Source organism: Camelus bactrianus, chromosome X (assembly GCF_048773025.1).
Source record: "Camelus bactrianus isolate YW-2024 breed Bactrian camel chromosome X, ASM4877302v1, whole genome shotgun sequence".
NCBI lineage: Eukaryota > Metazoa > Chordata > Mammalia > Artiodactyla > Camelidae > Camelus > Camelus bactrianus.
This window is the reverse complement of record NC_133575.1, coordinates 95,759,546-95,772,491: the sequence shown is the minus strand read 5'-3', so window position 1 is coordinate 95,772,491 and position 12,946 is coordinate 95,759,546. Positions and strand designations below refer to the sequence as shown.

At 34.1% G+C, this 12,946-nt stretch overlaps 1 protein-coding gene across 11 annotated transcripts in view; it reads left to right on the top strand.

Annotated features, from left to right (window-relative positions):
• THOC2 (THO complex subunit 2) overlaps positions 1-12,946 on the top strand; it is a 100,061-nt gene that overhangs the window by 54,841 nt on the left and 32,274 nt on the right. For 7 of the 11 annotated variants that reach the window (XR_012504777.1, XR_012504776.1, XM_074359529.1 and 4 more), the window contains 6 exons: positions 6,099-6,140; positions 6,583-6,713; positions 6,812-6,913; positions 10,294-10,390; positions 11,028-11,121; positions 11,527-11,607. Coding sequence is in view for 9 of the 11 variants with exons in the window: in XM_074359529.1 (XP_074215630.1) it covers positions 6,099-6,140; positions 6,583-6,713; positions 6,812-6,913; positions 10,294-10,390; positions 11,028-11,121; positions 11,527-11,607 (547 nt within the window). In the remaining 2 variants the exon portion in view is untranslated. The remainder of the gene's footprint in view (positions 1-6,098; positions 6,141-6,582; positions 6,714-6,811; positions 6,914-10,293; positions 10,391-11,027; positions 11,122-11,526; positions 11,608-12,946) is intronic. The other 4 variants (XM_074359528.1, XM_074359524.1, XM_010963929.3 and 1 more) reach the window with 1 other exon arrangement.

Below are 12,946 nucleotides of genomic sequence, written 5' to 3'. Positions count from 1 at the left end.
AGAGTACATACCACACAGTGTGTAGTACAGAATCTTGTGTGTATGTGTGTGTGTACATATGTGTTTATCCCCTTGAAGTTAATAGTGTAGTTTCCTCTTTCCTTCCTTGGTTGGTGGTGAATTTGGGGCATTAAAAAAACAGGAAAACATTGTTCATTGCATTAGGGGTTGAGGGAGAGAAATTCTGTTTAAACTTCACTCTGTCATCTTAATTCATTTGTCTGGCTAGTCTCTTTATATGGCTATTTCTTATGTTGACCTTTGGTAAAAAGCCAGAGTGCTCTAAATTGAGTCACAGGTAAAGCTTAGAGAAACCTAAAGTTAAAAAGGGTCAGAATATACTTTAGATTGGGTATTAGATGATATTAGGAATAGTTGTGATAATGGTAATGTGGAAGAATGTCCTTATTCTTAGGAGATGCATACTGAATTATTTTGAGATGAAGTGTCATGTCTGCAATTTTTTTGGTCAAAAAAAAAAGAATGTCAGTTGTTGAATCTACAAGGTAGTTATATCGGTGTTTATGGGTAGTATGCTATCCATTCAACTTTTATGTAAACCTCAAATTTTTGATAAAAATTTGGGTTGCTAGGGAGAGAATGTATTTTAGACCATTGATTCTGAAACTCTAATTTATGAACCAGCTACTTTAGAATTTTGGCTTTTTTTTTTTGGTCAGTTAGAGGAGGGAGAGTCTGTGATCCTGCTTCACTTTATTTGTTTCTTTTCAAAATTTAAGATCTAGCCTGGTTGTGTAGATTATAGAGCTCAAAATTAATATTCCTTTGGGATGAAAGTACAGGGTTCAAGTACAGTGAAGTTACACCATACCTGTACTTAGTTTATGTGAGTGTGGCCAGACTTGTTCCATCAAAATACTCTGTGTATGCCTAGGAGTAAGGGTGAAATTGGAGAAATTTTTTCTTTCATTTTGGTTCAGTTTCTCAGGTCTCTTAGAGCATGTCTCACTTCATTCAGTTAGTCTATTATTTAAACTAATGTGTTTTCATGTGATATGGCCCCTAAATGCAAGCCAGTCACTATCTTATTTTCATATGTTCATGAAACAGTGTTCACTTAATAGTGATTTCTCCTAATACTAGACAAGGAAAACACAGTCTTGAGTTGGACTTAAATGAAAGATAACATATATATGTACTTGATAGATGATTTAAGGAACTTTTTAGGGTAATTGTGAATGTATGTAATTTTCACTTTATGTATTGACTTTGGAACCTAACTTGAGCACAGATTCTTCATTTAAGCCTGTCCCCCAGAGTAATTAAAACATTAGCAATTGATTGTTAGGTTAACTAGTTTCATCAGGATGAGCTGCTAGCTACTTGCTAGTTATGTGACCTTAAGTTGGTCACTTATCTAAGCCAGAGACAGGTGGTAATAATATTTGCCTTATCTAGCTCCTGGGGTTGCAATAAGGATCAAATGACATTAATTAGATACTAATAGGTATTCAATTTTAGAGTGTTAAAAAAATACTTGTCATGAATTCCTAAGTTATCACTTATGTGAGTTATTACTACACTGGCTTTTGATGATTTGTTTTAAAGTATTAATATACTTTAATCTGTTTCTGTCTTTAAATATAAGATGCCACTTTAAAGTAGCAGCTTCATTTCCCTCAAAAGCAGACTTGGTTTTATATAGGAATGCCTTTAGCTTCTTTATATGGTAGTGATAGTCAAATTTTTTTCCTCTTTTATTGTTGAAATTTGTTATACATTAGTAACAAATACATCAAGGAATTTTTATCAAGTAAAGGAAATTTTGTTGCTGGGGTTTTGTGAGTGAACTAGTCAAGGGTAGTTATGGACATGTCTCCATTTTTAAGTAGAAACAAAATTTTTAAAATATTTTAGACAGTCAGAACCTTGCATTGTAATTCTTACTGTCTATAAATAGAAACAGACACTGCTATCATTGGTGCCACTTGTTAAGCTTCCCTATGTACGTTTGCTATTATGAGACTTATACAAAGCAAATGAAGAATTCTAGAGTTGGAGACCAAGTTTCATCTACAGCACCCTTGCTGTTTAATGAGCCTTGAGCAGGGAAGAACTGTTAGGATGTTTATATTTGCACTTGTATTATCCCTATATAATTGGTTTGAACTCAGGGCACTTTAGCTATTATTGAATATATTCATGTGATAATTCTAATCAAGGTGTAGAATCATAGTTAAGGTAATAAATTACAAATAGGATTTTAATTCTTCCCATTAGCTGTGCTTTTTACCTAAGAGGTATATAAACATACAAGGATAGGCAGATATTCAGTCTATTAATAGGCAAATGTAGGCTCTGTGCAGACTGTAATTTTAAAAAGTACATTTTATATGAGAAAGAAAAGTAGAAATTTTAGTATAGAACACATGCATGCTTTAAACAACTGATTCAACCCCTATACCTCCTCTCAATGGCTGTTTCCTGAAATTGAACCTCATTGTTCATTTTCTTAAAAAGAAAAAAGTTCGAAGTTCGTAAAAGAGGTATCATTTAAGAATATTTGTGAAAATGCTCACCTCTTGGAGGTTTGGCCATTTGTCTATGCAGGGCATAGCAGATGCTATCAGATCCTACGCTTATTCCTTTGGCTGGCTCTTAGGCCAGGTCCTTACCATTTCAGTGTGTGCTGGCACAATTTTCAACTGCTGGCACTTGTATCTCTTTTTCTGAGGGCTTTTCTGGCCCTTAGGAGCCTGCACAGGTAGTACAGGAATTTGTAGCCTGGAATTGCTGGGGAACTGACTTGCCTTGTCCCCTCTCCTGAGCTCTCAACCAATGAAAAGACAGGAGTAGGTTTATAACTACCTTGTCCTCAAATGGGATAACTCTAAGATGTATTTCTACACAGACCCTTAGAGTCTCCAGTGGCATTAAGCTTTGGCTACCCACAGGAACAATTTCCTACTGGTGGTTCCTAAAATTATTTCCCAAATAAACTGTGCCTGCACTTGAATAGAGTCTGCTTCTGGAGGAATCTAAACTGAAACACAAGGGCATATTACATTAAATTCCGTATGAAAACCTTAATTTGCCTTAAAGATAGATTTACAGGACAATTTTCCGTTTTACAAAAGACTATTATGAGCTCCTTTTATAAAGAGAATTCATTTAAACAAACCACATACTCATTAAGTGCATTGAAAATACTCATTTTTTACATACAGCTTGTTAGAACCCTGCTTGTGTAAAAACAAAGCACACTTTTATAACATGACCAGTGTTTTAACCATAGTAATTCCTTTTGGGGTAGTGAATTTTAGGAAGTTGAGCATAGCTATTTAGCAGGTTGTTTTGTTTGATATATTTTAATATTTAAGCCACTTCCGCAAGTTGTTTACTGTAATTTGAATGCTACCCATGTGGTAGTTAGGGAGACCACATACTTTATTGTCTAAACCAGAACTCTCAAGATCGAAAGGTTGTGCTGTTATTTACCCTGGGATAAAAGGTGTGTGTAGGTGACCATATTACTTGTTCTTTGGCATCTTAGTACAGATTTGTATCAACTAAAAATGAACTATGGTGGAAGGTAGTACTTTTCATTTATTATCTCTTCCTATGTTTTCATAAATGATACAGTATCAAAGTTGAGGTGATTTCTAAGTGTTTCACAAAGTCTTTTAAGTTTCTGACTGAAAGATAAAAAGGCTTTGAACCAAAACATTGAAAGTCGATTCATGTGTCTCTTCTCCAGGCTGTAAACTCAGGTTCCTGTAACTTTTAACACAGGTTATATTTTCCAGTCTCTAAGTTATTTTGATCTTATTTAGATTCTTTATAGCAAAAATATTTTCCTCATAGAGTAGTTTTAAGACATGAATGTGAAATTCTTAGCCTATTATATGGCCCATAGCGTGTACTCAATAAATGTTAGTTAATAAGAACAAGAAAAATAGGTGAAAATAAATGCCATAATTCTTAGATGTAGCTTCAGGTTCCAATCCAATCTAGTCACAAGGCTTAAATATTTTTCTTTTCTGAGATAAAGTATAGTCTAAAGCAGCATTTGGAATGTTCATGGGTTAGAGGTACTAAAAATAGCACACTAATAACTAAAAAGTAATTTATCTAGTTATATCTACAGCTTTTCGCAGCCTTTATTTCTCGATTCCCCAAAAGCCCCCTCTTGATGGACACCCACCCTTTTGTGCTCAGTAGTGTTATGCTTGCCATCATTTATAACTGATGGCATGTCTAGACATAATTGTGAGTGCTCAGTTTTATTCAGACTTAAAAAATCCAGTTCCTAACAGTACATTGATAAGTGTAGTCTTGATCTTAAAGAGATCCTCAAAGTTAGGAACTCTGTCCTGTTCATCTTTGAATTCCCAGTGCCTGGCACATAGTGAATGAATGAATGAATGAATGTCTTTTGTCCCTCCCCTTCTTTTCTTCCTCCTATTTTTGCCTGGCAATTCAATAAAACTTTGAGTATTCTACTGTGGGAATGGAGAGTTTTATATGTGCTCTGAGTTAAAAAGCAAATTAAATTAAACTAAAAGAAAAAGAAAGCATCGAGGGAGGCAAATGTGTCTTTATATCTTACCAAGCAAAAGGAAATACTTTTACCTGCATGTTCCTCTTGATTTATTTTTTGTTCATCTTAGTTACAATTAGCCTTTGATAGAAAGGTTTTTTACTGCTCTTCTAGATCCATTGTGCTTTCCATATTTGTTTTCTCTTCTTCAAATTTTCCTGCTTATGAAATCTAGAGAATTGACATATAGACATTAGAAATTAATATAAGTTTCTAGTAAGGGAATTGGGATGGCTTAGTAACTAGAAAATGTTTTATTTGTATGGAGAAAACGATGTGTAGCTTTATTAGGTTTGTTTGAATCACAGTGTTACCGGGAAAGGACTTAACTGCCTTTATTCCCAGCTCATATAGTTCTTCCAATTATGACATACCCTATTTCTTATTTCATACCTAATATGCCACCAGAATTACCCACCTCCCCCAAACAAAACAAAACCAATCTAGTTTGTTTTCTGCCAGGCCACTCTATAACCTGACTCCTTATTTGCTGACTAGGATATATGTTGACTTAATTGTTTCTGTGAAAGGGAACCCTATCTTCTTAACCTACAAATTAAAAAAATAGTGATTGTGTGTGTTTTCCCATCAAGGTAACATGGCAGTCCCTGAATTAGTCTTATGTGAAAATGTTGCACAGAAGTTAGACTTCCCTGTGGTAATATCCATTAAATTACTCAAGCATGAAAACATACATGCACAAAATACTCTTATCTACCAAGAAAATAAGAAGCCTGCTAGCTGCATATTATCTTTTCCCCTTCTCACACTTGGTATTCAGCTAAATCCTTTCCAGAAATCTAGATTGTCCTTGACTATTAGTGCTTCAATTGTCCTTTTGGCTTTTGCACACTCCCCCAACGCTCTACCTGCCTACACACACATAAATGTTACAATTTCATTTTGAATGAATAGACAACGTTGTCAAACATGGCACTTCGGCAGCCCACCTGCAAATCACTGATAAAATAATGACCCAGTTTTTTTTCATTCAGTCTGTCCAAGTTAGGCAGTGGTTTGCTCTTTGTCAGCAATGTTATTGATATTTTGGACTTATTTCTTAGTGAAGGCTTAAATAGTGATGAATTAAAACATAGCTTTAAGTTTCTTTAATTTTTGTTGTTGTTGCTTTAATGTTAGATTTTTACTAATTTTGTAGAGGGAAAACTAGAACATCTGGATAGAAAAATGCAGATGCATTATTACAAAATTGTGCTGCTACAGTTTTATAATAAATACTCAGATCAGTTTTAGGATGCTTTGGTTTGTGATAATGAAGTTGAGAAAAGATTTGGCTTATAAAACTGATATTTAAAATTCATGAATGTCACACATTATTTGTAGGTTAGAGATATAGATGAAAATTTAAAATGTTAATTGGTAATACTGGCTATATTTAAAATCTACGTGTGTGTAAAAAGTAAGGAAATAATTCACAGCCGTGTGCAAGTTAGTTTTTTTCAAATTTAGAAACTAAATTGTGACAGCATAATCTTAACGTTTTTGCATTTTATTTATAGTTTTTTTTAAATTTTAGTTTCAGTCTGATGGAAGCAAACAAGAAGATAAAGAGAAAACGGTAAGAGACTAGAAAAATCCAGTGTGTCCAGTGTTTGTCTAGGTACAATATACTGCAGATTTTACTGTGAACAAGCTTTAACCACCTGTGTGAATAATGATTTTATACTCTACGTGCTAAATACGGCTTTTGGCATATCATACAAAGTATCTTTTAAGATTGACAGCCTCCTGTTTTGGAGGATTACCATGTTGAGAAAGGAAAAGGGATAAAAGCCACTCTTTCTTGCAACCTCTTTCCTTCCCTTGCCTCATTTGCTTTCTTATATGGAGAAACACAAATAACCATTGTGAGAAATACAGTGATAGTATGGGGAATTAGAGATGGTGTGCTATGAAATCAAGGAATTGCAGTTTTTCCAAGGCTTACATAAAGTTTTCTGGGGGTGGGAGGGATTAAAATGGACCTCTTACTGAAATTATTATTCCTCTCTTCTTCTTAGGAAGTTATCCTTAGCTGTTTGCTTAGCATTACTGACCAGGTATTACTTCCATCTCTTTCTTTGATGGACTGCAATGCTTGTATGTCTGAGGAACTGTGGGGAATGTTTAAAACATTTCCATATCAGCATAGGTAAATACATAATATTTTTGTATTTTTAACTATTGTTCTAGTGCATTAACCTCTAAGTGTTTGACTTTTCCTAATTCTTCATCTCATCGTTTTTAAAGATATCGCCTGTATGGCCAGTGGAAGAATGAAACTTACAACAGTCACCCACTTTTAGTAAAAGTTAAAGCTCAAACAATAGACAGAGCCAAATATATCATGAAGTAAGTTTTAATTTATTTTTCTTCTTATTAATCTAAAATATATGTGGATTTAATTTACTTTCTTTCAACCAGCTTATGTCTGAGCCTCAATTTTGAGGAAGCCCAGGAGTGTTTGCTAATGGTATAGGTGATTATATACTGCAGATAGAATGACTATTTATTTTTGTGATTTTTAGCTCATTTTGACTACCAAGTTAGTTTTTGTAGTTGTCATGTTTGCATAGCTATAAATCCTAATAAAAATTCTCTTTAATGCATCATATTATAGGATTTTACAGGTTGAGTGTTTTTTTTTGTTTGTTTTTAAAGGGGAGCCTACTGTGGCCTTTGCTCAGTTTGCATAATACATTCTATGGCTTGTACAAGGCTGTTAAAGTTCTAGGAATTTCTTCTACTCAAAGTTATAATAAAGTTTTTTTTTTCTTTTTGGAAACTCTAGTAGAATTATGCAGAACCATCTCCATAGGGAGTCAACTTTTGAAAAATTTCAATTTTTTATTTTCATGTCATTAAAAACATAAGAGTGATATTATCCTACTTCCTGGTAAACTGCTTGAAGTTTAATTATGAAAATTATATACTTCAGATTAGTATAGGTTTAGATACTGGATACACCGCTGTATTGCAAAGATTTTCAGCAAGGCTGTTTATTGGCATTTTTTTTTACATTCATGCAGTGATATGATTGTTCTAACCAGAAGTATTGTGTTCTCTAGTTTAACTAGATTTAACAGTAGGCAGTGATACTTTTCTTTGCCTAGTGATACTGTCCCAGGTCACTGTCTACCAGTGAAACAGGTGTGTGAACAGTCACAATCTGGTTTAATAGGTGCTGTTATACAGTATGTATAAAGTTCTATGGGAGGATAGAGAAGGGGATGAATTATTTCACCCCATGGAAGTTAGGGAAGGCATGGAAGGAGATAATATTAGAACCGATCCTTCCTAGAGAGTTCTAGTCTTAAGAATTCCTCAAATAGGGTTTCTTGCTTAAAAGCAACTAATATTTATGGAGACATTACTATGTGTGCCGGGCACTAAACTGAGTGCTTTATGTGGATTATTTAATATTATTAAATCTCTTGAATCTGTCTTTTCCACTCTCTACCACCACTAAACTTAGTTCTTTTATCTGGAGTATTATAATGCCTTATGTTATTCTCTTTCTTCAAAATCCTTTGGTGATTAACGATTGCTTGCAGGTTATATGTCAAACTGTACGACATGGTGATGAAAGAGAACCTCCATGATCTGTCTGTCCCTGCTTTTCCATTCTCATTTCCTGCCAATTTTACCTGAGCCCACTTACATTTTCCTGAATGTGCTGTGATCTCCTTTTCCTTTGCATTTATTTTTTGTTTCTTTTGTTCATACAGGTTTTCCCTTACCTCTTTTTCCTTTCTCTGTCTGGTGACCTCATCCTTCTGAGGTGGCTCCAGTGTCACCTCTGTGAAGCCTTCCATAGCACATACCACCAAGCATAATTAATTGCTCTTTATTTGTGCCACCACTGTCCCGTTGTTGCGTATAATACTTTCATACCACTTAGATACATTGCTATGATTATTTTTCTTTTTTAAATTATCTAATTTTTTCAATAGTTTATGCATTCACATGGTTTGAATTTTGGTAGATGTAAAAAGGTAGACAGTAAAAAGTCTTTCATCTTGTCCACTCAGTTCTCTCAAGGGGGGGAAAAAAGTGGCCACTGTTTAGTTTCTTTTTCAAAAATCCTTCCAGGTATTTTTATGTATATGCAAGCGAATACAGACGTATTATTCCCTCCCCTTTTATACTTTTGATAGCATTTAGTAAGTACTGTTCTGTAATTGGCTGTATTTGTTTAAGAATATAAAAATTTAAATAATGGTGTTAAATCTGTTTCCCCAGCTGGGCTGAGCTTGAGAGCAAGAGCTGTTATTCATCCTTGTATTCCAAGTGTTTAGCACTTTGCCTGTTATGGAAGACATTAATATGAATTAATTAATAAGTAAATTAATAAAAATGTTTATCACAGAAGAGTATGTGCAAAATTTTTAATATACTTTTATTTCTGTTATATTTGTAAGCTGTAACTATTTCACCAGTCTTAAACAATATGATTTTGGTATTGATTGATCTTTTTTATGTTCAGAATGGAATGTATTAATTTGTTATTTGAGAATTTCATAAGTTTTGATTACTGTTTAGAACACTCATTTGCTATAGGGCATCCAATAATTCATTCCACAAATGCTCATTGATTATGTTCCATATGCTAGACACCATGGTTTTTTGAAGGGAAGACTTAAGAAGATTTTCCTTTTATTTTTGTTTGTTTTTCCCCACAGTGTGGTGGAGGCAGAAGGGAATGAGATGAAAAATATGCAGAGGAAGTGTTGGCTTTGGCAAGTAGGAGGGCCACCTGAAATAGTAAGATTAGAAGAGCAGGTGGTGGTAACCTTGAAAGCGGAATAGAGTTTAGCCAAAGTTTAAAACTGATGGGTCTCTCTTTTTCATGAGGGAAAAAAAGAAACTGGGCCATGGAAAATGGGAAAGGGAAGCAGTTGTTGATGAAATAATTTTGATTGATGGATCAGTTTTGTCATGAGATGCTCCTGAAGATTGTATCAAGTTTGTCACTTCCAGAATGGTCACATTCCTTGAACTATCAACTAAATTCATTATTTGCTTCGTTATATTTTCATTCTAGAAAGCTTCCTGTCACTTGTAAGCTTTTCAAGTTTTAAGTGTCTAGACTTCTTATGTAATAATCTCATCAGAAGAGTTTAAGATCCTGTGTAATAATTGTTTTGAACTTGTAAGCATTTCATAGATATAAATTTCCAGAATGTTAGAGAATACTGATTAGAAGGAGAATTAAAGAGGAAGGAAAGTAGTAGAATTGATTTTTCAAGAATTGTTTACTTTGACTATGAAAACCAGATAACTTCTTCTATCAAGGAGTTAGCTATTACTCTGTTAGGGTCACTGAGACAGATGGCATGAGACATTTCAGGGTATTACACCAAATTTGATATCTTAATCCCTAAACTGATAATGAGCCCTTCAAAATCTGAAATAATTATTCTCTATAAGAAGAGTTTTATGTACTTGAAGAGTACGTTAAGAGTTTTAATGCTTATTAGACTATTACTATAAGATGAAGATGTCTATACTATAAATGTTAAGCATTAATACAAAATCTTAATACCCTCTGGGAGAATGCCTAATCAAAGTAGCCCAGTCCTACAGTAAAGTATATGATGAATGTTGTTGTTTACATGGATCCATTTTGGATATTTGGGAAATAATTTTTTTTTTCATGATGTAACAAAGCTACCAACATTACGAGGGAAATTACTTAAGATGATCCCTGCCACCTTTTTCTCCCCTTGTAGGCGTCTAACCAAGGAAAATGTGAAGCCTTCTGGAAGACAAATTGGGAAGTTGAGCCACAGCAATCCAACCATTTTGTTTGATTATGTATGTTTTGAGGTTAATATTATTTTCAGGGATTTTTTCTTTTCGTTGTCTTTAAATCAGCACAAGTGGAAATGGAATGATGTAGTTTTAAAAATACTTGGTAGTTTTAGGGAAAAAAAGCCTTTAGCAAATAAAACATTGTCTGGTTATTCTAGAAACAATTTAGTATGCAAACACTTAACACATTGATCTACTTTTCTAGTAATATGTAACAGTGCTACTGTTATAAACAGGCTACCTAACATTGCTTTGTGCACCACATTTTGAGTTACAGAAACATTAATAAAGAGATGTATTATTTGTTGATTTTATTTTTTAGAAACATTTGAACAGCATTTCATTGTGATTCAGATGTTACACTTCCATATTTAGAAAGTTCTAAAACACATTTGACATAAGACTAGCCTCTATAATTCCAAAATTATAGTTTGGATGCCCTGGAATTACTTCCTAATTGGAAAATGTAGCCTAAGAAAATATTTTCTAAGGAAATGATAGAATAGTAGGTTTTATATAAATACACAATGGAAGGAAACTAATTTTAAGCATTATTTCTTTTGAAAAATAAAAAGACTAGCCATTATTTAGTTAGCACAGTAGTTCTTTTTTGATTAGTTAATGCCTTTTATTCTTTGTTGCTGTCTTCCAGATCTTGTCACAAATACAGAAGTATGATAACTTAATAACACCTGTAGTAGATTCATTGAAATACCTCACATCGTTGAATTATGATGTCTTGGCCTGTATCCTTTCAAGTGAAATAATTCATAGATTTCACATTTCATAGATCTTAATGGTGAATGTTTTATTTTCATTCTAAGTTCCTTTAGTAACCATCTGAAGTTGATTCAGTTGGCTGATCTGAAGGTTGGCCAGTTAGGACTTTGTGTGTGTGTGTGTGTCTGTGTTGTACATAGGGAGAGACAACGTTAAGTTTACTAAACATCTTTGATATAGGTAGAATGTATCTTGCTGAAATATGGAAAGGAGGCTAAAAAAGAAAAGTTGGTACTACAGTGAATGTATTTTTCAGTAATTTGTAGTAGCCTGAAACTAACAATTTTTTCCCAACGGGTGGCATTTTTTGTTGTTCTAGGGGTCTTTGTTAGAGACATACCAACTTAAAGTTTTTTCTTAATGTATGAAAGATTGTATCATTGAAGCTTTAGCTAATCCAGAAAAGGAGAGAATGAAACATGATGACACAACCATCTCAAGTTGGCTTCAGAGTAAGTATTTTTATTCTTCCAAGGATGAAATTTCCATCTGTTGTAACTGCCATATTATGTATTCTGTTACCTATGGTAAGAGCCAGTTTGTCAAGAGCTCTTGAGAATATCTAGCCATTCAGCTTGTTCTACAGAGAGTCCAAGTCCTTGGCTGTTCAAGGATGTTCATGTACTTACTCCTTTTCCAACTCAAGAGGCCATTATTGACTGTGATAGAATTTGGGCACGGATTACTGGGGAGATGAAAATTCCCATCCATTCTATTATGTTATAGGAATTAATCTTAAGGGAACTATTCCCCTTTCTCTCTTTTCCATTCTGAGGTTCTAGTCTTCTTAAAAGAACAAAAACTCGGTTGTTTAACAAAAAACCCTAGCTTTTTTTTTTTCTGTTCCTTGTACCGTGGATTTCTAGCATCCAGTTCCCTTTTCTTTCAACCTGTTGTATCTCCGATAGCTGAATCTTGCAGTAGTTCCCCATTGCCCTTTGAAATCTGAAATAAATCATACAAGTAAGTTCTTTTGGAATCAGGTCCACCCTCATCTTTTGCCCCTCCTTAATATTTTAGGTTCCATTAATGCTGAACTTCTTCCACTTTCCATGGTCCTTTTACATGTTAATTCCTCTACCTGGGATACCCTCCCATGCCCACCCATCTCCTCTCACACGTTTTCTACTTACTCATTAGAGTTCAGCTTAGAGATGTGACCTGCAAAGCTTTCCCTGTTAACACTTCCACCCAAAAGTCAGAATAAGGTGCCCCTCTTCTGTACTTCCATAGAACCTTTTATGCATCACAGTTATTTTAGTTTACTCTTCTGTCTCTCTCACTGGTCTGTAAGCTCCTTGAGGGCAGAATCTGTTTTGTCCATTATCCTTTAGGTGCTGAGCAAATAATTGTTAAAAAGGCTGCAGATCACTTGTTTTACTAGGACCTCCTCCTCTTGTCTTAACTGGGGTTTTCTCCCTACTCAAGATATGATAAGGACTATTGACTAAAATTGGTCTTTTATTTGCTTCGTGGTCTGGCAGTGTTTCTTTGTCCCTCCACAACTAGTGACATGTTCCTAGATAAAAGATTTTTTTTTGTGACTCAAACATTTGAAAGGCAGGTGTTCTGTTGATCATTCAGGTTTACTGAGTAATCTGTAAGATTTTATTGTGGCTAATTAATGTCACAGGCTATGGAACTAGGCTTTGTAAATTTGAATCATTGTTCTACATCATACCAATTGTGTGACTATGAGCAAGTTACATGATATATCTGTTCTGAATTTTCCTCATTGATAGGTTTATACCTACCTGAGATGATTATTGCAAAGATGAAATGAGATAATTA